At 43.5% G+C, this 26389-nt stretch overlaps 1 protein-coding gene across 3 annotated transcripts in view; it reads right to left on the bottom strand.

Annotated features, from left to right (window-relative positions):
- Positions 1 to 844: 844 nt before the first annotated feature.
- The window catches only part of LOC139413006 (gamma-aminobutyric acid receptor subunit beta-3-like), a 31895-nt gene continuing 6350 nt past the window's right edge, over positions 845 to 26389 (bottom strand). For 2 of the 3 annotated variants that reach the window (XM_071159968.1, XM_071159966.1), the window contains exons 4-10: positions 14370 to 14590; positions 12349 to 12431; positions 11009 to 11146; positions 6671 to 6823; positions 3070 to 3317; positions 2857 to 2940; positions 1971 to 2404 (exon numbers count right to left, since the gene is read on the bottom strand). In XM_071159968.1, the coding sequence (XP_071016069.1) occupies positions 2048 to 2404; positions 2857 to 2940; positions 3070 to 3317; positions 6671 to 6823; positions 11009 to 11146; positions 12349 to 12431; positions 14370 to 14590 (1284 nt within the window). In that variant the 3' untranslated portion in view covers positions 1971 to 2047. Of the gene's footprint in view, positions 2405 to 2856; positions 2941 to 3069; positions 3318 to 6670; positions 6824 to 11008; positions 11147 to 12348; positions 12432 to 14369; positions 14591 to 26389 lie in introns of all 3 variants that reach the window. The other variant, XM_071159967.1, reaches the window with a different exon arrangement.

The following is a 26389-nucleotide window of genomic DNA, read 5'->3' on the forward strand; positions in this document are numbered from 1 at the left end:
CAAGCTTAATGATCAAGTAGCAAAGCATATTTACATACCAGAGATACATGTCACTACTATAAGCAATTGGCTGCAAGTTGGTAATGGTAAAATACATGGGCACGCGATTTATTCTTTATGCGTATATAAATGTGTTATATATTTGAAGACTGTCGTTGTGAATCCCAGCCATTGACCCCAGGATATGATTGGTTGCTCTGTAACCAACCAGTGAATGGCAGTTTATCACAATCTCTTGGAACTATACTTGTAACCTGCGATACAGGTTTTTTGTTTTTAATCGACATTACTCATGCAATTTAACATGCATAGAGAAACAAGAGACAGTGCCATCTAGGCATCGTCTCTCGCCTAGAGCAGCATGATATGAACAACGGCAATGTTTCACCAAATGTTAGCTACTTCCATGCCGTTGATTACATTTCCTAATGGGATGCGTTAGATGTTTGGTTACAATCTAATGACTATGGCTCGTTGTCCTTGCCCTGTAGAACAGAATTCATGCATCAGTTGTAAAACTGAGAGACTGACACGTCGTATGGGCTTCTATGATAGCTGTGCAGAATAGATGTACTGTGTATATCAGTGGTTCGCAATGCCCTTGATTTACAATGTGTTTCGTTGTATTATTTATATTGTCTGTGCATTTGACAGATAGTCTCATGGCATTCATCGCTACTAAACCTGAAGAAAGGAATTTTAAAAAATATGATCAACCCCACATGTTCATTCAATAGATTTTCAAGCATTTAAAGAGGACAGAAATGTATTTCACACTGTCTTATAAAAACAGACAACTAATTAGACAACCCCAAATAAAAAAAATGCACACTTACATCAAATCTGTTATATACATTATATTTACAGTTGGAGGTCATTTCAGCAGTAAATATCAGTCAAATGCTAAAAACCAAACAAACCCTCAACCCTGCCACTTCCATGGAATGCTGTGAACCGAGGGAATCTATTTTCTACAATGCTAGCGCGCAAGAGAGGGAGTTAATATACTGTAGCTTTAGTCAACGTTACACCTTACAAAAATATCTGAACATTTCACAAAGACATGTGATACAGTATATAGCACTAGGCCGTTGGCAGGAGAGTTCGACAGCTATCAAAGATGGAGCTGATTTAAAGGAATGTCGTCAATTTACTGAGTGAAATCCTGTCAAGCATTCACAATATCAGGTAGAAAATATGTGAACCGTGACAGATTCATTGAGTGCAGTGGTGGGTATGTTTAGATTACCAATCAATATTCCAATTTCAAGACTGTTTGACAGGATTTTGAAAACGTAATGGTTGCCAATTAGCAAAATGCAGAACCTGAGATATGAAACCCTCAACAGTAGACATTAATTTGCACCTATGTAATAATAGCAACACTACTACTAATAATAATACACTGTACATAGACATACATTAACAGGACCACTTCACTGTAAAATTTGCAAATACTGTATGTGCACTTGAAAATTATATTATCTGACCAAGACAAAAAATATATACAAAGCATCACAAAACATGAGTATATATTTTTTGCATTGATTCGCATAAATGACAAATAATATGTAAATAATGATAAAGTATTCATTACAATTCATTGTGTATATGCATAATACATTACATAACATTTTTATTTTATTTGGGTTTGTTAAAAAAAAAAAAAAAAAAAAATGTAAGAATGACCTTTTCTTTCTTGCAAATTGCACATATTGAATTGGGTATAAAGATCTCCATTATCAAACTACAGAGGGGCAAGACTACTGGGAAATATACAGTACCAGTCCTACGGTATGTGTATTTATTCACATAGTTCTGTACAACATTTTCAGAATTAGCAATCCACCGCAATCCATAATTTGAGTATGACTGCAAATATAAAAACTTTAACAAAGAAGTCAACGCATTTTGTCTGTGCCATATAGAGGCAGTCCTTTGTTTTTCGATAGCAAAACATTTCCTGTCGCGTAAAAAAGACAAAACAATGACAAAGGGATTTTTTTTTTAAATACTCTTAACACCACCTAACCCTAAAATCAGTCAATCAGTTGACATAATACATCCAGTAGATTAGATTAAAGAGGGAGAAAACGGAGGGGAAGATAATCCGCGACCACCTGTCGATGGCGTTTACGTCCGTCAGGTCAGGGATTTTGATTTTGAGCTGCGACGAGCGCCGCCGCAGTTTGTGCCTCTTGAGCTGGGCGTGCCTGTCGAGGCTGTGGCGAGGACCCGAGGACCGGCTCGCCTTCCTGCACTGGACGCCGGTACCTGTGCTGGTGTTGTCAAATCCCATGACGGAGGAGTTCCTGCTGTCCGCCAGGCTGGTGGTGACCTCATTTCCTGCCACCTCGTTATGGATCTCCAGGGTGGTCAGCAGGATATTACCGTGGGACTCCGCCTGGAGACGGAAGTAGAGCATTGATGTATTATCTGGAGCTACGACAACATGATGGTCCTGCTCTGGACGGGTTCAAGGGTGAGATGAGAACCGGAACTATGTCCACGATAAACCCATTTAGACTAATGACATACATTGGAGAATCAAGATATGAGACTATGCAGGAATGAGAACAAGGCACTTTGAATGAACGTTCGAATGGACAACACAGCACAATATCTTTTTTTGTAGCGACACTATGGAACATAGACATTAGCGGGCTTGCAGACTTGCATTGGACGTGCAAACGTCAAACCAGAAGTTGAACAAAGGACAATGACAACTTCGGTAACAAGCGACACGTACAGACTCATTCAATTCTCATGCGGACATGAAACATGTAATGTCAGTCAATGGTGACAGACAAGTCAGACAGATCGTGAAAAAATACGTGTCCGCTGGTCAAGACTCACCGACTGTGAGACACGGAGCGTTTTTGCTCTATTAGGCTGCTTAGTCAGCTTAAGAGATGACGTTTTACCTCCTTCCTGAGGAGACTAACCACAAGAAACACAACACCATATTTATAGAGTTTCTGATCTGCCGTCGTAAGAGTGTGCGGACCGCAAAGATAACGCCTGACAACTTGGAAGAACTTTGAAGAAGTTAGAGCATCTTAGACTTACTCGATTGGTGTCATATTTGGCCGCCCTCTCATTGTTGGCCCTCTCGGCTTTCTCTGCCAGCTTCTTCTGCATTTGTGGTCCTCGGCCGAAGAAGATGTAGTTGACGAAGGCGTACTCCAGCAGGGCCAGGAAGACCATGACGAAGCAGCCCATCAGGTACATGTCGATGGCCTTGACGTAGGGGATCTTGGGGAGCGTCTCTCTCAGATGGGTGTTGATGGTGGTCATGGTGAGCACAGTGGTGATCCCTGGATTACAACAGACAGATTAAGGCAGGGTTCCCCAAGTGGCCCCACAAGTTTTCTGAGAATATTTCTAATTTTCATTGTTGGACATAAAGACTGTAAAAAAGCCAGGAAATCAGCTCCAAGTGATTTTAATTAAATAAATATGTTCCCAAGTATGGGAACTAAAACATATTCATTAACAACCATGCTTACATTTGAGTATGATCACGTATCTCTCCATTAAACGTGGGGACGTTTAATGGAGAGACACGTGATCATATTCAAATGTAAGCAAGCTTTTAAATAATTATGTTTTGGTCAAACATTATGTCTGTTTGGGATTCTTGTGGTCAATTTTCAGTCTACTAATTATTTGTAATTACGTTCTGGCCAAACCACCTCCCAGGACAGAGCAGAAAATTATTTGATTGAATTTTGGATTGCGTCGTTGTAGCTTGGTGCTCCAGTCTGTTTGTGCTTTGGCCAATTAACTCCTCCTCCAAAACACGCATGGTGTGACAATGGTAGAAGAGTTGGCTACAGTATATAACGAATGGGACTTGGCTAGTCTTGTTGTGCTCTGAGCCAAAATAACTTCCCCTGGTAGAAATTCAAAAATGTGCCCTCTACTTGCCCCTCGGACACCACCGACCCCAAACAACTCATTGAATAATTGTGTACATTCAGCCTCCAGCTGTGAGTGACATTTTAACAGTGGAAGAAGTTGAATTGAATGTCTCATGTTAAATATACTATATGTTATGTCCTAAAGAAAGGTCTCTTTATGGAGACAATGCTTTCTTTGCACATGCTTAATCTGTTGTCCATGCAGAAATGTATTCTCCTTTACAAGAAATATAAACCATGTGCACCAGTAGCTAGTACTGTCATAAAGCAACACTGGAGGTAGTTAGAGTGTAGGATCAATCTGGCCCTTTCCTTGATTTATTGGTACATTAAAGGGGACAGTTTTAAGTATTACCGGTTTGCTGTGTCAGTGTGTGTGTGTGTGTGTGTGTGTGTGTGTGTGTTTTTCTCGCTCTGAGGAACAGCAGCGTTCTCCCCCTTTTGCTTTTATTCATTGCAGCGATCTCTGGGGTTTTGCTGAACGGCAGCCATCTTCTTTATCGGTGTTCCCTCTGTGGTTCTATTACTCTCTGTCCTTCACTGCACCCACCGACCTGACAATTTAATCACAGGGCCATGTGCCCGTGGGCCTCCCTCCTTTTTCATCAGGAGACCGGACTCTCTGGGGATAAACATATTTTTATGGAGCTTCTCTCACTCTCACTGCCTCTCTCTCTCTCTCTCTCTCTCTCTCTCTCTCTAGCCACTTTCAAAGGAAAAATGTCAGATGTGTAGGTATTATGCATTTAAATAGTACCTCCCATAAGTGAGAAAGTGGTAAGTACTCCACATCTGCTAACATACTGGTCTGCTACTGAACAATAAACTAGATGTATAATAATTGCTCCCACAGGTGATTTCTTCAAATCAAGCTGCTTACCTATTGCAGATTTAGTCTTCCCAGCCTGGTGCAGGTCTACAATTTTGTTTCTGGTGTCCTTTGACAGCTCTTTGGTCTTTGCCATAGTGGAGTTTGGAGTGTGACTGTTTGAGGTTGTGGACAGGTGTCTTTTATACTGATAACAAGTTCAAACAGGTGCCATTAATACAGGTAACGAGTGGAGGGCAGAGGAGCCTCTTAAAGAAGAAGTTACAGGTCTGTGAGAGCCAGAAATCTTGCTTGCTTGTAGGTGAACAAATACTTATTTTCCACCATCATTTGCAAATAAATTCTTTAAAAGTCCTACAATGTGATTTTCTGGATTTTTTTTCTAATTTTGTCTGTCATAGATGAAGTGTACCTATGATGAAAGTTACAGGCCTCTCTCATCTTTTTAAGTGGGAGAACTTGCACAATTGGTGGCTGACTAAATACTTTTTTGCCCCACTGTATATACAGTATATATCATTCATTTAAAAGTTTTTAAAAAATGGATCCACCAATCCCAGACTGCCCCTTTAATGTCTCTCTAATTGTATGTTTCAGACAGCCTCCCTACTCTATTTCTGCTGCATAATCATTATGAAGACGCCACTAAAGCATCGTGCAAATGACTTCAGATCCTGTAGCACTCTGCTTGCTAACGGCATTATCGATACCTTATTCCTATCGTCTGTTCTCTGAAATTGGGTGCGAGGTTATCAAGAAATGAGATTTGGTCCACACTCAGGTGTCAGAAGATACCCTAGTCTAAAATTGAGGAAGTATGATCACATCAGCCTTAGCAACTCTAGAGGCACAGTTGCTTTGAACAAACATTCGGAGTGTTACATTGCTGAACACTGCACGTACAGGTCCAGGTTATTGTACCCTGCTTTACTCGCACCATGCATCCTGTATATCACAGAATGCATGGAGTTGGTGAGCTACACTGACTGCGCTGTAGGTCCTGCGTGGCTCAGCTGGTAGAGCATGGTCAGAGTTGTGGGTTCAATTCCCACGTGGGACCCAGTATGAAAAAAAAGGATTGCTCTGGATAAGAGAGTCTGCTAAAATGTACGTACTGTAACTCAATGGGGAGTTTTATTTCTTTTTGCTCAGAGTTATTGAGTAAAGGTACACCACGAGAGAGTGAAGAAAATGTGCTGGAACAAGATTAGGGCCAAGTGGGTCGTCTGGATTTGGAATTCACTGTAACATTGCTCCCTAATCAATTTTACCTTCAAACAATTCAATTGTTTCCCCACTGCATTGATATCTTGATTGCTGCTCTTACCGGGATGCAGCCTCCACAAAGCACCCTTCTGGGTGGCAACGGAAATCCCATAACGATCCATCACTGAGGGAGTTAATGTTTTTCTCTGGTGGACTCCTTATTAGCAAGCCACCGGATATTGCAGGCCTTTGCAAAGACCTCCCAATTCTCTGCTTTATGTTCATGAGAGAGTGCTGGGGAATCTGTCCACTCAGCAATACAGAGTAGACCATCAAAATAGAATTAGAATATAATTATCTCACGGACTAGACCGTATGTGTGACCCTACAAAAGTGTTCCAAAAGGGTTCTTCGCCTGTCCCCTTCGGAGAACCCTTTTTGGTTCCGGGCAGAACCCTTTTGGGTTCCATGTAGAAGCACCTGTGGAAAGGGTTCTACATGGAACGCAAAATGGTTCTACCTGGAACCAAAAAGGGTTATTCAAAGGATTCTCCTATGGGGACAGCCGAATAACCCTTTTGAGTTCTAGATAGCACCTTTTTTTCTAAGAGTGTATAATTAGTGGGATGTTGTGATCAGTCACACATGATAGGGAAACGGAGGAGGCCTGTTAATATTGTACAATGTGTAACATATGGGGCTGTACACCAACCTAATGCCACTCTTGCAGCCGAGGCATCGTAATTGATCCAGAAGGAGACCCAGGACAAGATGGTGATCAGGATGGAGGGCATGTAGGTCTGCAGGATAAAGTAGCCGATGTTCCTCTTTAGCTTGAAGCTCAAAGACAGTCGTGGGTAGGCACCTATGAAAACAAGATGTTGAGCGGTTGAATAGAATGAACGACTTCTTGGTTCGAGGAGCATACTGGAACACCTCGTGTTTTTGTTTTTGTTTCTATGGCAATGGCAGCATGGGTTGAATTTATCACTATGGAAACAAGCATCCTTGAACCATACTTCACAACAATTTGACACACGGTGGCTGAATGCGAGGCAAATAATAAAATATTTCAATACTAACTGTGATGATAGAAAATGTTGCACTTTCAATCGACATATATTATTTATTTTAAACTATTTCATAATTTATGCATGTATAAAAGTCTTGGAGCTTGATATGTTAGGCATTTGGTAATGTACGTATTTCTTCTCTGACCTGGCTTATGAAAAACACACTTTATCACATATCTGTCATCGTAAATGTCCATTTGAGTTGCACATTCCTCTCTGTATAGCATTACACCAGTGATGCATGACTCTGGTCCTCAAGGGTCATAGCGTCTGCTGGTTTTCGTCCATGCCTTGCCTTGTTAATCAGAGACAAATTAACATCTGGGTATCCAAGTGTGTGGACTCCTCAGCCAATCAATGACACTTATTGATCCATTAAGCGCCAAGGGCAAAACGAGTACCAGAAGGAATGCAGAACTCAAGGGTGTCAGTTGTACACCTCTAAGCGATAGGAAGAAGTCCTTTCACTGCTACTAAAGTTGACCTAAAAAATGTCCTCCAATACTACACATTACCGTGGCTATTTATTTAAGCACGGGGTTTGAGTCACGCTAACATGGATCATACCACTCCCACTGATTTGCACACAAACATTCAAAAAAAAAAAATCTAACTCTCGAATCACAAACTACCTGGATCCACGGATTGCTGTCCGTGTACTGTATACGTGAGATGTGGTACATTCGTCAAGGGAGGGAACTGTCCCTTTAAGAAAGGTAACATTATGCAAGGGATAGTGGGAGGCGAAAGTAGGTGTTGAAAGAAGATTGGTGATACAGAGGATGTAGGTGTGCAACTAAGCGTTCACACTAGCTGTGTCTCTGGACGTACGTCAGCGAGTGGGAGAGTACACCATATGTTATGAGGAGGAGGAAGAGGGGGATGAGAAGGAGGAAAGGAAGGAATAGGAGGATGGCGATGATGGTGATACGGTAACCAGGACAACACCCTTGACGACCACGACCGCGAAAACTCTCGTAATGCAAGGGTGCGATGTCCGACAACGTTCTGACAGCGTTCACCAGTTCAACACAGATCCCCTTTATGCACTACTAAAGTGAGGGGGGGGAGGGGGGGGGAGCATGGGAAAACAACCAATCTGAAACAACCAATCGGATTTGACCTTTGTATTTCATTTATTTACATTGTACTTTCTCTATGCACACTCACAGGGCCCTGCACACTCACGCACACAGACACTCCAACACACAAACACTCAATTCATAATTTGCTCACACACACATAATATTATGCACATACATTTATACTGACTACACACCCGCACACCGACTCATATACAATCATCATATACGCTGCTACTACTCTGTTTATTATATATGCCTAGTCACTTTACCCCTACACATACCCCGCTACAGTATCACTGCACATTGTAAATATGGTACTGGAACTGACTAACCCTGTATGTAGTATGCTTACTTACTTTCTTGTGTACTTCTTATTTCTGTTTCCTGTGTGTTTTTGTTCTACCTCATGTTATTTTTAGCACTATATTGTTGATTGATTACTGCATTGTTGGGTTCAAGAAAAAGGCATTTCACTGTACTCGTGTACATGACATTAAAACTTAAAATCCTTATGGCAATGTTTCCTTGTGAGCTTGGGGGGGAATAATTGATGCTCTGGGCCTTATTTTCCACATGAATTTCTGATGCCCTGTTTCCCAGGCTGCTTCTCCGTGGCTTCCCTCTTTTAAAGAGCTGAAGAAAACAGCTGGGTAATTGCCATCCTACCATCATTCACTGCTCCTGTGTGAGTCTCTGTGAGTGAAGCCAGCAACAGTAGCACATGGAGGAAAGTTGGTCTTTAGCCAGGCTCGGGGAGGGAGACAGGCCTTTGAAGTATGATGCAGGGGTCCTCAGAGGAGCCAGGGAGATAGTAGAGAGGGGGCCCTCCAGGGAGAAGGGAGACGGGGTCACACCAAGGACCCAGGGAGAGGGAAGAGGGGGGGCCCACACTGAGGAGCCAGGGAGAAGGGAGACAGGGGGCCACAGAGGAGCCAGGGAGAGAGGAAAGAGTATAGAGGGGCCACACTGGACGCTCAAATGTAATGGCTGCCATCGGGTTCTCAAATAAAGGTAAACGAGGAATTCTCCCATACAAGCAAGTGCATATACAGTGCCTTGCGAAAGTATTCGCCCCCCTTGAACTTTGCGACCTTTTGCCACATTTCAGGCTTCAAACATAAAGATATAAAACTGTATTTTTTTTGTGAAGAATCAACAACAAGTGGGACACAATCATGAAGTGGAACGACATTTATTGGATATTTCAAACTTTTTTAACAAATCAAAAACTGAAAAATTGGGCGTGCAAAATTATTCAGCCCCTTTACTTTCAGTGCAGCAAACTCTCTCCAGAAGTTCAGTGAGGATCTCTGAATGATCCAATGTTGACCTAAATGACTAATGATGATAAATACAATCCACCTGTGTGTAATCAAGTCTCCGTATAAATGCACCTGCACTGTGATAGTCTCAGAGGTCCGTTAAAAGCGCAGAGAGCATCATGAAGAACAAGGAACACACCAGGCAGGTCCGAGATACTGTTGTGAAGAAGTTTAAAGCCGGATTTGGATACAAAAAGATTTCCCAAGCTTTAAACATCCCAAGGAGCACTGTGCAAGCGATAATATTGAAATGGAAGGAGTATCAGACCACTGCAAATCTACCAAGACCTGGCCGTCCCTCTAAACTTTCAGCTCATACAAGGAGAAGACTGATCAGAGATGCATCCAAGAGGCCCATGATCACTCTGGATGAACTGCAGAGATCTACAGCTGAGGTGGGAGACTCTGTCCATAGGACAACAATCAGTCGTATATTGCACAAATCTGGCCTTTATGGAAGAGTGGCAAGAAGAAAGCCATTTCTTAAAGATATCCATAAAAAGTGTTGTTTAAAGTTTGCCACAAGCCACCTGGGAGACACACCAAACATGTGGAAGAAGGTGCTCTGGTCAGATGAAACCAAAATTGAACTTTTTGGCAACAATGCAAAACGTTATGTTTGGCGTAAAAGCAACACAGCTGAACACACCATCCCCACTGTCAAACATGGTGGTGGCAGCATCATGGTTTGGGCCTGATTTTCTTCAGCAGGGACAGGGAAGATGGTTAAAATTGATGGGAAGATGGATGGAGCCAAATACAGGACCATTCTGGAAGAAAACCTGATGGAGTCTGCAAAAGACCTGAGACTGGGACGGAGATTTGTCTTCCAACAAGACAATGATCCAAAACGTAAAGCAAAATCTACAATGGAATGGTTCAAAAATAAACATATCCAGGTGTTAGAATGGCCAAGTCAAAGTCCAGACCTGAATCCAATCGAGAATCAGTGGAAAGAACTGAAAACTGCTGTTCACAAATGCTCTCCATCCAACCTCACTGAGCTCGAGCTGTTTTGCAAGGAGGAATGGGAAAAAAATTCAGTCTCTCGATGTGCAAAACTGATAGAGACATACCCCAAGCGACTTACAGCTGTAATCGCAGCAAAAGGTGGCGCTACAAAGTATTAACTTAAGGGGGCTGAATAATTTTGCACGCCCAATTTTTCAGTTTTTGATTTGTTAAAAAAGTTTGAAATATCCAATAAATGTCGTTCCACTTCATGATTGTGTCCCACTTGTTGTTGATTCTTCACAAAAAAATACAGTTTTATATCTTTATGTTTGAAGCCTGAAATGTGGCAAAAGGTCGCAAAGTTCAAGGGGGCCGAATACTTTCGCAAGGCACTGTACATACAAGCTCTCACACCCTGACATACATGAACATGCAAGCACCCACGCACCAAACGATGTCAATGATACTGATAACATTTCTTCCGAACTGGAAGATACAGCCACTAGAAAACTGAAGTAGCAGTGAAGAGTTTCATAGTGGAGCACTGGTTGGGTAAAACGCTAGATGGAAAATAACATGGTCGGGCTTTGTATTTTCTGAGAATGTGTTTTTTTACCTGTGGAAAAGACAACATTTCTGGACACCAGCTTGTAGTCCACTATGGAGAACTGTGGCAGCTCAATGCGTGTCACCCCCGTCACCGCATTGTCTCCTCCCTTCCAGTAGAACTCAATGTCATCTGTCGTGTATCCATCTGAACCACAGAAAGAAAGACAGGGTTAGAATGCACCTCCTGGAGTGGGATACCATGTGAAGAAACTAAGTCACAGATCATTAAAACTCCACTCTCTCAATTTAACCATTAAAAAGCCCCAGGGCAATTAAAAACATGATTTTTCTGTGTTCTGTATACAAGTATACAAAACATTAAGAACACCTGCTCTTTCTATGACATAGACTGACCAGGTGAATCCAGGTGAAAGCTGTGATCCCTTGTTGATCTCATTGACGCAACTCTAACACTTGTTAAATCCATTTCAATCAGTGTAGATGAAGGGGAGGAGACAGGTTAAAGAAGGATTTTTAAGCCTTGAGGGTGAATTCAGAGGGTGAATGAGCAAGACAAAAAATGTAAGTGCCTTTGAACGGGGTATGCTAGTAGGTGGCAGGCACACCTGTTTGTGTCAAGAGCTACAATGCTGCTGGGTTGTTCACGCTCAACAGTTTCCCGTGTGTATCAAGAATGCTCCGCCACCCGAAGGACATCCAGCCAACTTGACACAACTGTGGGAAGCATTGGCAGCATATGGAGGAAACGTGCTGCCAATGTAGTTAAAACACAGGCCAGCATCCCTGTGGAACGCCTTCGATGCCTTGTAGAGTCCTTGCAACTCAATATTAGGAAGGTGTTCCTAATGTTTGGTGTACTCAGTGTATATTTCCACACTCAGAGGTTGCAATAGTACTGTGAACTTGTGAAAATTATGATAATGCCCTTTTAGACATTTCAGCGTGTTTTGGTGGGATGGAGTTTTGGCCTTCCTGGTGACATAACCATGTGGTAAATTAGTATAATAGACGAATAAGAAAGAGAGTTCCAAACATCTCTGCCAATAACAGCTAGTTTTCCGTTTTCCCCTCCCCATTCCGACCACTCCCAAAGAGTCCATTTTTGTTTCTCGTTTAACATTTGAACTGAAAATAAGATGCTTATTAAGGTGCTTAATTGTTACCCAGAAGTGATTTGATATTGAGATAAAAACGTCTGCATTGGACATTTAACATCCAGTCTCACCGTAATCTCCATTGTGGTTGTATATCTTTTACTAAAATGTTATTTATACTGAAATAGTAAAATGGTATACACAATTTTGTTTTATATAGTAAAATATTGAAATACTGAAATCTAATAGAGAAATAGTCATTTCAGAGGTTGATGGTATTGAGGTCACTCACAGCTCTCGATCTCCAGAGTGCAGTTCTGCTCGTCCAGAGGGTACCTCCTCAGGTCCATCATACAGGCTGCCGTCGTTGTGATCCTGAGGTCAACACACACACACACACACAAGGGGGAAAGAGGATCATGTTAACTTAAGCTTTACCGGAGCCCACACACACGTTCTCCAGCCATAGTGCCTGCTGTGGATCCACCTAATCTTCTCACCTGTGCATGAAACCATATAATTACAGTATGATGTTATTCACCCATCACGTTATGATCTCCTGAACAACCACAGTCAACTCCACAGAGAGAAAGGCTCTCTCTCTGGTCCCACTTGTAAGCAAGAAGAGCTGAAACTGAATACATACCAGTATAGACTATAATTGTATTAGAGAAACTATATATGTGCATTGATCTTCACTCATAGTGTTTCAGTTGGTATCAGGTTCAGCCAGGTAGACCAGATATGACAAAATAAGCCTTCAGAACCAGAACTCATCATTACAGTACACTCACGTCTCGGTTACTTCACTGGACAGGTAATGTAACATCTGAACATTCCACATAGTAATGTCTGGAGATCCTACTCTGGGATTCCATTCCATACATTATCACTTACAGTTTGACCGTGGGTTTCAGGGTGAGTGATTGATTGAGTTGGGATAATGACGAGTGGACTGTGGTCCTGTATGGCTCAGTTGGTAGAGCAGGGTGTTGCAGTGCCGGGATAATGGGTTTGTTCCCAGGGCCACCCACACGTAAAATATACGCACTCGTGACTGTAAGTTGCTTTGTATGAAAGTGTCTGCTAAATGGTATAGCTATGAACCCTAGGGGTTTTGTCCTTTTGGTCAGATCGTGAGGTTGAATATTTTCGGTACAACAACGATTGATCTTCCCCAAGTACCCTTGGCTTGAAGAAGTCAGAATCTAATCATGTTTGCACAAGTTGCTGAATTCCTGGACTCCATTAGTGAAGCTGTGACCACTAGACAGTTTAAGCTCCACAATCTAAAACATATATGTCATATATGTCTTTATGGATAAGAATGCCAGGTCACATAGCTATACTGTCATCTCAGAAATGCATTACATCCAGACGAGTGTGTTCGTCAGAAGCTATTAGACAAGATGGATGATTCCACCTACACACGTGCAAGCACGCACGCACGCACGCGCGCGCGCACACACACACACACACACACACACACACACACACACACACACACACACACACACACACACACACTCTTTAGAGGGGGTACATGAAACAGATTTACAGGATGTTAAAAGAACAGAATCAATGCATTGTATTGAATCCAACTACGTATAATTCAAAACGAGTCCAGTGTGAGTGAATAATATGCTAAAATCATTGAATTTCCATGCTGGATGGCTCAATTTGGAAGAAAACCCTGCATCATACATATTTATTATCCTGATGAACAATTCAGGACTTGTCAAACAACAAAGACCAATGGCTATGGATATTGAAACAGGCAATCATAACAAAGCAACAGCTGAGCCTGCATCATCATCTATACATTATCTATATATTATTATTTATTTTTTATGTTGTTTTCTTCTGATCTTACCATATGTTTTAAAAATACACATTTCAACAAAGCTTGACAATGCACACGCTACTGCACCAATATGTCGAAATTGAGCCTATAGGAAGGGATTATATTTACTAGCCAAAAACATAGCAGCTGGTGGCCTAGAGGTGGACCAGTGGTCTAAGCCACTGCCTCCGGAACACAAAGATCACTGCAGCATGGTTGATAATCTGGTCCACTGCTATTTTTGGGCTCTCTCCTCTATTATTCCTCTCCGTCTATGCTATCCAATAAACAGACAAAAAGAGAGGAGTGGGAATGTCCCACTTCTTTAAAAACACATTTAAAAAAACTAGCATACATACCATACAGCATTTATTACTATAAAAGTATAAAATATTGTGATATCCCTTCAAATGAATCAGTCTTGGATGCATTCATCTAGAACCCATCGGTTCCACTGCCTTGGAACCCACCTCAGGCCGTAGAGCACTGTTCCATCCGGGTGGAGGCGGATCATGCGGTTCTTGACCGTCACACCGTGGACGAAGGACTTCTTGTCATTCAGGAAGTAGGTGTCAGGGACCCAGAGTGAATCTGCTACCCGGTTATCCAGGGTGAGGTTCAGTGGGATCCCTAAGTACGCCAGCCTCTTGTCCCTCCAGTACTGCTGGAAGTACATGGTTAAAGTGTAGTCCTGGAAGGAGATTAACACATGGTGATGTTAGTATACTGTAGTATATACACTTCCTTATTTTTTATTGACATACAGTGCATGTGTGTGTGTTTCTTGAGTCTGCACCCCATAGTCCTGAGAATGATTGTGGATAAGCCTTTTTTGGGAGGAGAGATGTGGAGTTTACAGTCACAAGCTGTCTGAATCGTGAGGGGAAAGGTTGCAACGTGATGGCACACAGTGTGCTACTCTGACACATCCTCCTGCCAACCAAACTGATTTTCCAAATTTCCCCTCAGACCCACTCAACCCACTCCACTTCTCCTCAAAACCGACCCTCTGTGTCAAAATGGCCGCCGCAGTAGAAGGCTTCCCACCAGGTAGCAGGAGGAACAGTGTGGCATGGCTGTGTGATTCAGCCACAGTCCTAATGGCGATTACACAACAGCCATACTGTAGGCAGGGCCAGGCTGTACCAGGAGTCTGTCCAAGTGGCTCCGCCACACACTCCAAAATACCCGACAGCAATGTGTTTCTCTCTCTACGCCAGCAGCACTGTTATGAGTGGAGCCAACCACATGGTCTCTGACTAAAGCCAATTACATTGTGTAGTATTGGGTCCAATATTTCAGTGCAGCCTACTCAGTCTTTGCAGCTTGCTATGGAGGAGAGCCAGAGGCAAGACATCATGCCAATTGAAAGTGAGGGGGCACGTACTCCCTCCATTTGATCAGTTTTTAGGATAAAGAGATACAAAATGTACACTAAATGTATGACTCCGTACACCTCCAACCAACTGTTCAATGATGTCCCCAGAGATTATTTCAGGTATTTCAAGATGGGAGTGTTCCAGGGGTGAGAAGTGTGAACCAGTCAGGGTTGTAGTTTTAGATAAGTCTTTACATGAAAGAGCATGAATGATTTAAATAACCACTGTAGACGGGTCCTGCATTCAAAGCCGCAGCTGCCTTGGAATTCTTATAAATCTTGCACGGGGACAATCACAGAGCATTTCAAATAAAGGAGTAGTTGCTCCCCTTGTGAAGTCTGACTCTGAATCAGACAGTTTATCACACTGATGCTGTCATGCTACAGTGGCAATTGTGGTGATTCCAGGAATCAACCTGGTATCAACCTGGAAGGACTGAGGGGAAGGCTCTTTGCATGTTTAATGCGCACTGTTTAGCTCTGTGTGTGTGTGTGTGTGTGTGTGTGTGTGTGTGTGTGTGTGTGTGTGTGTGTGTGTGTGTGTGTGTGTGTGTGTGTGTGTGTGTGTGTGTGTGTGTGTGTATGCTTGTGTATAGCCATTGATTTATTTTCATTCAATAACGCACCCTGTAAGGAATGGTCAGTCATGGTCATCCATATTACTGCAATTTTACTGCTACTACATTCTCCAAGAGAGCGTTTTTTTTTTGTTGTCCTTCTGTAATTCATTTAGTGACCTAATGTTACTGATGACACTGGGCGGCGTCCCAAATGGCACCCTTACACAGTGGACCCTGGGCAAAAGTAGTGCACTGCATAGGGAATAGGGTGCCATTTGGGACGCAGACTTTGAGGGAGTTGAACCTGCTCTTGTTTGGTGGGGTCATTTAAATCAACCTACAGTGTGTGATGATCCCCTGTGTGATGATCAACCTACCGTGTGTGATGATCCCCTGTGTGATGATCAACCTACCGTGTGTGATGATCCCCTGTACACTGACCGACGCAGTAGCCTACTATTCTCATTTGTCATTGCATCTGCTCCCTGTCTCCAACAGATGCTCCTCATTATCAAACAACTAGCTTATCATGATCATGCTTTCACACAAAACCACTCTTTATGAACCGGGCCCTATCCCACCAACAACGTCCGTAATACTTTGATCTCACCCCTTGCCGTAAATCCGTGTATGTTTAGCGCATTTACAAAATGGTCTCCTTGTGACATCATGCATTCGTAGAAAGATTAAGTTATGCGTAGACCCCAAAGTCATTAGCCAATACAATTCAAACTGACATTGTGAGTAGCTATGTAAGGCTTATTTGCATGCGGTGCCCACATGCCATCATGTACTGTAGGCACAAACACAACCTCTATAAGGTGCTTAGCTATATATTATCAAACAGATTGATGTAAATCAGGTAGCCTAGTGGTTAGAGTGTTGAGCCAGTAACCAAAAGGTTGCTTGATCGAATCCCCGAGCTGACAAGGTCTGTTGTTCTGCCCCTGAACAAGGCAGTTAACCCACTGTTCCTAGGCTGTCATTGTAAGTAAGATTTTGTTCTTAATTGACTTGCCTAGTTAAATAAAATGTTAAAACAGGAGATATTCATAGTGCAGTTACAATAGTCAGCTAACATCTTAGTAACCATCAATAACAACATACTAAGCCAAACAGCGATAAACTACACTAACAGTGACCCTCAAATTGCAAACAGTTATAAAAACAAATCAATCTCGCTAATTCGGTTATACATTATTGTCAATCCAAACTCAGTAAAGAATCATTTGACGCAGTCGGTAATTTTGAAAGCAATTCCACAGGCTTCCCCAAGAGATTTCTTCTTTGGAAGCCCATTTTTCACTGCGGGTAATCACCCTCTCTCCCCATTTCTGTGGTGAACCTCAACAGCATATTAAAAATAGCATGCATGGTCTCTGATCTACTCTAAGGGCCTTTAGTGGTAGGAGCTGATTACCCCAGAAATGATCTTACATACACTATGAGAGGGGAGACCCAGAGCCGTATATAGAGATGTAATGGATAATAATGGCTTCTAAACACACAGAGCTTTGGCTGCGATAACAATGAATCTCTCTGTACGTGCATTAGTGGGGTTTGATAGATGAATTAAAACTGTGATAAAAGGATTCATACAGGATTTTACAAGTGATTCCCCAGGGGCAGGAATCGACCAAGAATTACACAGAAGACTGAAGGGATAAATAGCTGCCTGTGTACACCGACACAAATAACATGCTATGATGCTGGGCCAAAGCATTGCACCGGAAATGTGGGCACACATCTTCAGCTTTGCCATGCACAAAAGGAGGCACTCGCGCACGCACATGCAAACGCACACACACACACGCTCACACTCGCTATATAGACTTTGTAGCGGGATCATGCTACTGCAGAGAGCTGGTTTCTTGGATCGATAGAATCATGTCCGATAGCAATCAAAAATGATAAAGTGAGGGTCAGCGTTTAAGCATAACCCCATTACACCTCTTTTAACTCTCCTACAGCACTCTGGGAATTACGGCCGTAACTTCAGGAGACCAATTGCCTCACAACCCCTAGTAGACCTGCCAATATTCATAGGGGTTATGGTGATAATGGTGCCCTTCGACATCTGGTTGCACATAGTTCCTGAAGGAACGTTAAAATGAACCTATATGTAAATTCCAGGGTCAGTATGGTCTATGGGCTATAGATGGGGCAGGATTTCTTCAGATAGACACAGAGAAAAGCTAACATTAATGACAGGAACAGTTGGAGAGAGAAAAAATATCCACTCCATATGACAGATTTTCTGCACCCACACACCCACTCTGCAGAGGGACTGATGGCTGGTTACTCGGGCTATCTCATAGCGAATTCAAATCGGTATCCATTTCTGCAGTCCCTTATGGGTTCATATCTTCTCCATACAACAACAATTTGACTGAAGCTACCCTACAACATTTCTTCTCTTTTTACTCCAGTTGCTTGAGATTCAACTAACCTGAAATGGACAGTCATTTAAGTAAAAATCTATTGTTCAATAAACTGGGGAAATATAACAAAGGAAGTGCACAGTGTCCATTCAGATGGGTCATCAATTTTCTTTGGTCAATACTGTTTTTCAAGTTCTACCATCACCTGGGTGCAGTCAATACACAGTCATACAGTATGTGTTAGTAATTACCCTAGTTCCCATGGTAACTGATGGCTACGGCTATGACAGTCTCTCCCCTGCCTCCTCCATGCAGTGTTAAGAGTAGAGAGAAATCATCCCTTTGGAAGACAAACTGCAAATGTAGCCATCACTGAGGTTCTCACAGAGAGAGAGAGAACAGCTTATTAACCCAAGATCACTGACTATACACAAAGCAGTTTTTACCTACACATGTAGGACCAGCCAGTGTTTTAGAGCTAATTCTGCCATTTCAAAGATATAGAGTCCCCACGGGACTACATATTATCTTCAAAGAGATTCTTCTATCAAAGGGAAAAAGGAGCATCTCATTTACACATTTCCTACAGGCTACTTCCATTGTCTCGGCGCAAAAGAGCCTCCTGTTCCAACGTAAACAACTGTCCCTGGTTTCAGGAAGATCAAAGCATATTAATGGTTTACTTGGTCGGGTTACAGTGCTTACTAGAACGATCGCAATCACTACAAGACCAGGGTCCGTATGTGTCAAGTGTCACAAAAGGAGGAGTGCTGATCCAGGTTTAGGTCCTCCGTGTCAACGTAACCTCAATTTATTATGATCTAAAAGGCAAAACAGATCCTCGATCAGCATCCTGAGACGCGTGAACATCCTCCAGGATGAATATTACATCATCCAAAACTTGTTGTCTTAATTGAACATCACCCAGAACATTCATTATGTAATCAGTGAATTAATTAGTTCATCTCTTTCTTCTATTTTGGCTCTCTGTATATTCAATTTTGCGCCTTGTTCTTGAGAATGTCATGTGTATGAAAAATTGCCACATTTTTCACACTGCTGTCTGTTTTTTTATTTTTTATTTTTTTATTTCACCTTTATTTAACCAGGTAGGCTAGTTGAGAACAAGTTCTCATTTACAACTGCGACCTGGCCAAGATAAAGCAAAGCAATTCGACACATACAACAACACAGAGTTACACATGGAATAAACAAAACATAGTCAATAATACAGTAGAACAAAACAAAACAAAAAGTCTATATACAGTGAGTGCAAATGAGGTAAGATAAGGGAGTTAAGGCAATAAATAGGCCATGGTGGCGAAGTAATTACAATATAGCAATTAAACACTGGAATGGTAGATGTGCAGAAGATAAATGTGCAAGTAAAGATACTGGGGAGCAAAGGAGCAAGATAAATAAATAAATACTGTATGGGGATGAGGTAGGTAGATAGATGGGCTGTTTACAGATGGGCTATGTACAGGTGCAGTGATCTGCTCTGACACCTGGTGCTTACAGCTAGTGAGGGAGATATCAGTCTCCAGCTTCAGAGATTTTTGCAGTTCGTTCCAGTCATTGGCAGCAGAGAACTGAAAGGAAAGACGACCAAAGGAGGAATTGGCTTTGGGGGTGACCAGTGAGATATACCTGCTGGAGCGAGTGCTACGAGTGGGTGCTGCTATGGTGACCAGTGAGCTGAGATAAGGCGGGGCTTTACCTAGAGACTTGTAGACGACCTGTAGCCAGTGGGTTTGGCGAAGCGTATGAAGCGAGGGCCAACCAACGAGAGCGTACAGGTCGCAATGGTGGATAGTGTATGGGGCTTTGGTGACAAAACGGATGGCACTGTGATAGACTGCATCCAGTTTGTTGAGTAGAGTGTTGGAGGCTATTTTATAGATGACATCACCGAAGTCGAAGATCGGTAGGATGGTCAGTTTTACGAGGGTATGTTTGGCAGCATGAGTGAAGGATGCTTTGTTGCGATATAGGAAGCCAATTCTAGATTTAATTTTGGATTGGACATGCTTAATGTGAGTCTGGAAGGAGAGTTTACAGTCTAACCAGACACCTAGGTATTTGTATTTGTCCACGTATTCTAAGTCAGAGCCGTCCAGAGTAGTGATGCTGGACAGGCGAGCAGGTGCGGGCAGTGATCGGTTGAAGAGCATGCACTTAGTTTTCCCTGCATTGAAGAGCAGTTGGAGGCCACGGAAGCAGAGTTGTATGGCATTGAAGCTCGTCTGGAGGTTAGTTAACACAGTGTCCAAAGAGGGGCCAGAAGTATACAGAATGGTGTCGTCTGCGTAGAGGTGTACCAGAGAATCACCAGCAGCAAGAGCAACATCATTGATGTATACAGAGAAGAGAGTCGGCCCGAGGCTAGAACCCTGTGGCACCCCCATAGGGACAGCCAGAGGTCCGGAGAACAGGCCCTCCGATTTGACACACTGAACTCTATCAGAGAAGTAGTTGGTAAACCAGGCGAGGCAATCATTTGAGAAACCAAGGCTGTTGAATCTGCCAATAAGAATGTGGTGATTGACAGAGTCGAAAGCCTTGGCCAGGTCGATGAATACGGCTGCACAGTAATGTCTCTTATCGATGGCGGTTTTGATGTCGTTTAGGACCTTGAGAGTGGCTGAGGTGCACCCATGACCAGCTCTGAAACCAGATTGCATAGCGGAGAAGGTACGGTGGGATTCGAAATGGTCAGTAATCTGTTTGTTAACTTGGCTTTCGAAGACCTTAGAAAGACAGGGTAGGATAGATATAGGTCTGTAGCAGTTTGTGTCTAGAGTGTCATCCCCTTTGAAGAGGGGGATGACCGCGGCAGCTTTCCAATCTTTGGGAATCTCAGACGATACAAAAGAGAGGTTGAACAGGCTAGTAATAAGGGTTGCAACAATTTCGGCAGATAATTTTAGAAAGAGAGGGTCCAGATTGTCTAGCCCGGCTGATTTGTAGGGGTCCAGATTTTGCAGCTCTTTCAGAACATCAGCTATCTAGATTTGGGTAAAGGAGAAATGGTGGGGGCTTTGGAGGGTACCGGGCAGTTGACCGAGGTAGGGGTAGCCAGGTGGAAAGCATGGCCAGCCGTAGAGAAATGCTTATTGAAATTCTCAATTATCGTGGATTTATCGGTGGTGACAGTGTTTCCTAGCCTCAGAGCAGTAGGTAGCTGGGAGGAGGTGCTCTTATTCTCCATGGACTTTACAGTGTCCCAGAACTATTTTGAGTTAGTACTACAGGATGCAAATTTCTGTTTGAAAAAGCTAGCCTTAGCTTTCCTAACTGCCTGTGTATATTTGTTCCTTGCTTCCCTGAAAAGTTGCATATCACGGGGGCTATTCGATGCTCATGCAGAACGCCACAGGATGTTTTTGTGCTGGTCAAGGGCAGACAGGTCTGGAGTGAACCAAGGACTATATCTATTCCTAGTTTTAAAAAAATTAATGGGGCATGCTTATTTAAGATGGTGAGGAAGGCACTTTTAAAGAATAGCCAGGCATCATCTACTGACAGGATGAGGTCAATGTCATTCCCAGGATACCCAGCCAGGTGAATTAGAAAGGCCTGCTCGCAGAAGTGTTTTAAGGAGCGTTTGAGTGATGAGTGGAGGCCGTTTGACCGCTGACCCATTTCGAATGCAGGCAATGAGGCATTGGTCGCTGAGATCTTGATTGAAAACAGCAGAGGTGTATTTGGAGGGTGAGTTAGTTAGGATGACATCTATGAGGGTGCCCGTGTTTACGGATTTGGAGTTGTACCTGGTAGGTTCATTGATAATTTGTGTGAGATTAAGGGCATCAAGCTTGGATTGTAGGATGGCCAAGGTGTTAAGCATGTCCCAGTTTAGGTCACCTAGTGGCACGAGCTCAGAAGATAGGGGGAGCAATCTGGATTAACCTGGATTAACCTCTACATCACCAGAAGAACAGAGGAGAAGTAGGATAAGGGTACGGCTAAATGCTATGCGAACTGGCCGTCTAGCACATTCGGAACAGAGAGTAAAAGGTGCAGGTTTCTGTGCACGATAGCATGGATTAAAGGTATAGTGTACAGACAAAGGTACGGTAGGATGTGAGTACATTGGAGGTAAACCTAGGCATTGAGTAATGATGATAGAGATATAGTCTCTAGAGACGTTTAAACCAGGTGATATCATCGCATATGTAGGAGGTGGAACAACATGGTTGGTTAAGGAATATTGAGCAGGGCTAGAGGCTCTACAGTGAAATAAGACAGCAATCACTAAACAGGACAGTAATGGACGAGGCATATTGATATTAGAGAGAGGCATGCATAGCCAGGTGAACATATGAGTCCAGTGAGTGGTTGGGCTGACTGGGAACACAGCGATTCAGACAGTTAGCAGGCCGATGCTAACACGCTAACAGTTAGTAGGCCGGGGCTAAACAAGCTAGCAGTTAGCAGACCAGGTTAGCAAGCAAGCAGTTAGCAGGGGCTAGTAGTTAGTAGACCGGGGCTATCAAGTTAGCCTTTGGCGGACGTCGCGATGGGGGTAAGTCTGTTTTTGCCTCTTCGTTGGGTGACGCTGATAGACCAGTCGTGGAATTAGTAGGGTTCCAAGTAGCTCTAGGTAGCTAGCAGGTTAGCAGAATGGGCCTTCAGCGGCGTCGCGCCTGAGGGGCCTGTTGGAATCCATTGATTATTGATTGCCATTACCATTAGTATGTATCTATTTATTCTGCTACTGGTCACTATTACACTGTTAAATTGTCAGAGCAAAAACCAAGCCATGAGGTCGAAGGAATTGTCCGTAGAGCTCAGAGACAGGAATGTCTCAAGGTACAGATCTGGGTAAGGGTCCCCCAAAATTTCTACAGCATTGAAGGTTCCCAAGAACACAGTGGCCTCAACCAAGATGGCGTAGCAGCAAGACGTGTTTGTTTTTGTCCCGTGTAAATATTCAGCTTTTAAAAATGTTCTGTATACATTTCAATCTCTTTTTCCATTTTCAAATTAAGTATACCTTCCTGCAACCCGCCTCACCCAACGTGGTACGGATCTGCTATTTTTTTAGACCTAATAACTGGTACCTGCATCAGAAGCTATCCTTCAGAAGCTAGCCATCTAATTAGCTACTAGCTATTTAGTCATTGTTAGTCACTGCTAGCAGTCTTTACCTTTAGCACAGACACCAGCCGCTTTAGCCTGGATAGCCCAGATAATATCTGCCAGTCTGCACAGCGTGATATCAGCCCTGAACATATCAAACTGCTTTTTTCCCCCACTACATCACTGGATTCCTGCCGCATGCTCTGGACCATTACACCGGATCATCGTAGCTAGCTAGCTGCTACCGAGTGGCTATTGTTGCTAACGCCTTTGTCCAGATGAAAGCACCAATTAGCCTCGAGCTAGGCCCATTCCCCCGGCTAGCAAACAAAATACACCAACTACAATCCCTCTCTTGCCAATTGGCCTGGACCCTTTGTCGACACCAAGCCCCGCCGATCCATCACAACTGGTCTGCTGACGTATTTCGGCCGATGTGCTCTCAACCGGCCTCTGCGTCGTTGATGTCGGTGAGGACCCAGCTACTAGCCCCAGCCCGCTAACTCTCTGAGCGCCGTGTCTCCTGCTCGCCTAGCGTAGTGACGACTGCCGAGCAGCTCCCTGTTTCGTCCATTGCTGCTTATTGGACTCTATGATCACTTGGCTACACAGCTGATGTCTACTGGACTGTTCATTAACACGGTACTTCATTTTGTTTATCTGTCGGCCCCAGCCTCAAACTCAGGCCCTGTGTGTAGCTAACTGACCACCCATTCATCTCCATTTACCCGTTGTTGTTGTTGTTGTCTTAGCTGTTTATCCGTTGTTGTCTTAGCCCTCCCAATCAACACCAGTGATTGCTTTATGCCTCCTTCTAATGTCAATATGCCTTGTATACTGTTGTTAAGGGTAGCTCTCATTGTTTTGTTTTACTGCGAAGCCCCTAGTCCCGCTCTACATGCCTCAGTTGCCCCAGCCCCCCACACATGCGGAGACCGCACCTAGCTTAACTGGCGCTTCCAGAGATGCAGCCTCTCTCATTGTCACTCAATGCCTAGGTTTACCTACACTGTACTCGCACCCTACCATTCCCTTGTCCGTGCATTATGCTCTGAATCTATCCTACCATGCCCAGCGTTCTGCTCCTTTTACTCTCTGTTCCGAAAGCATTAGACAACCAGTTGTTATAGCCTTTAGCCGTACCCTTATCCTACTCCTCCTCTGTTCCTCTGGTGATGTAGAGGTTAATCCAGGCCCTGTGTGTCCCCAGGCGCTCTCATTTGTTGACTTCTGTAACCGGAAAAGCCTTGGGTTCATGCATGTTAACATCAGAAGCCTCCTACCTATGTTTGCTTTATTCACTGCTTTAGCACACTCCGCCAACCCTGATGTCGTAGCTGTGTCTGAATCCTGGCTTAGGAAGGCTACAACATTTTCCATCAAGATATAACTGCTAAAGGGGGCAGAGTTGCAATCTACTGTAGAGATAGCCTGCAGAGTTCTGTCCTACTATCCAGGTCTATTCCCAAACAGCTCGAGCTACTACTTTTAAAAATCCATCTCTCCAGAAATAGGTCTCTCACTGTTGCCGCTGGTTATAGACCCCCCTAAGCTCCCAGCTGTGCCCTGGACACCATATGTGAATTGATTGCCCCCATCTATCATCAGAGTTCGTAATGTTAGGTGACCTAAACTGGGATATGCTTAACCATCCTACAATCTAAGATAGATGCCCTCAATCTCACACAAATTATCAAGGAACCTAACAGGTACAACCCGGTACAAAAATCCGTAAACATTGTACCAGGTACAAAAATCTGTAAACATGGGCACCCTCATAGATATCATCCAGACCAACTTGCCCTCTAAATACACCTCCGCTGTTTTCAAGCAGGATCTCATCAATCACTGCCTCATTGCCTGCGTCCTTTATGGGTCAGCGGTCAACGACCGCCCCTCATCACTGTCAAACGCTCCCTAAAAAACACTTCTGCGAGCAGGCTTTTCTGATCGACCTGGCCCAGGTATCTTGGAAGGATATTGACCTCATCCCGTCAGTAGAGGATGCCTGGTTGTTCTTCAAAAGTGCCTTTCTCACCATCTTAAATAAGCATGCTCTTTCACCCAACTAAGAACAGATATAGCCCTTGGTTCACTCCAGACTTGACTGCCCTTGACCAGCACAAAAACATCCTGTGGCGCACTTCACTAGCTTCGAATAGTTTTTCAGAAGTCAAGAAAAAATGTACACAGTCAGTTAGGAAAGCAAAGGCTAGCTTTTTCAAACAGACATTTGCATCCTGCAGCACTAATTCCAAAACGTTTTGGGACACTGTAAAGTCCATGGAGAATAAGAGCACCTCCTCTCAGCTGCCCACTGAGCTGAGGCTAGGAAACACTGTCACCACCGATAAATCCACAATAATTGAGAATTTCAATAAGCATTTCTCTACGGCTGGCCACACTTTCCACCTGTCTACCCCAACCCCGGCCAACAGCTCTGCATCCCCCCGCAGCAACTGGATTGATGGCAGCATTCACGCAAAACAGAAAGCGCGAACCACTGCTTTTAAACAGGGCAAGGCGACCGGAAACATGACAAGTAGTGTAGCTATTCCCTCCACAAGGCAATCAAACAAGCTAAGCGTCAGTATAGAGACAAAGTAGAGTCGCAATCACGGACTATAAAAAGAAAACCAGACAAACTAAACAACTTCTTTGCTCACTTTGAGGACAATACAGTGTCACGGACACGGCCCACTACCAAAACCTGCGAGCTCTCCTTCACTGCAGCCAACGTGAGTAAAACATTTAAACATGTTAACCCTCGCAAGGCTGCCGGCCCAGACAGCATCCCTAGCCACGTCCTCAGAGCATGCACAGACCAGCTGGCTGGTGTGTTTACGGACATATTCAATCAATCCTTATCCCAGTCTGCTGTTCCCACATGCTTCAAGAGGGCCACCATTATTCCTGTTCCCAAGGAAGCTAAGGCAACTGAGCTAAATGACTATCGCCCCGTAGCACTCACTTCCGTCATCATGAAGTACTTTGATAGACTAGTCAAGGACCATATCACATCCACCCTACCTGACACCCTAGACCTACTCAAATTTGCTTACCGCCCCAATAGGTCCACAGACGAC

Source organism: Oncorhynchus clarkii, chromosome 7, assembly GCF_045791955.1.
Source record: "Oncorhynchus clarkii lewisi isolate Uvic-CL-2024 chromosome 7, UVic_Ocla_1.0, whole genome shotgun sequence".
In the NCBI taxonomy this organism is placed as follows: domain Eukaryota; kingdom Metazoa; phylum Chordata; class Actinopteri; order Salmoniformes; family Salmonidae; genus Oncorhynchus; species Oncorhynchus clarkii.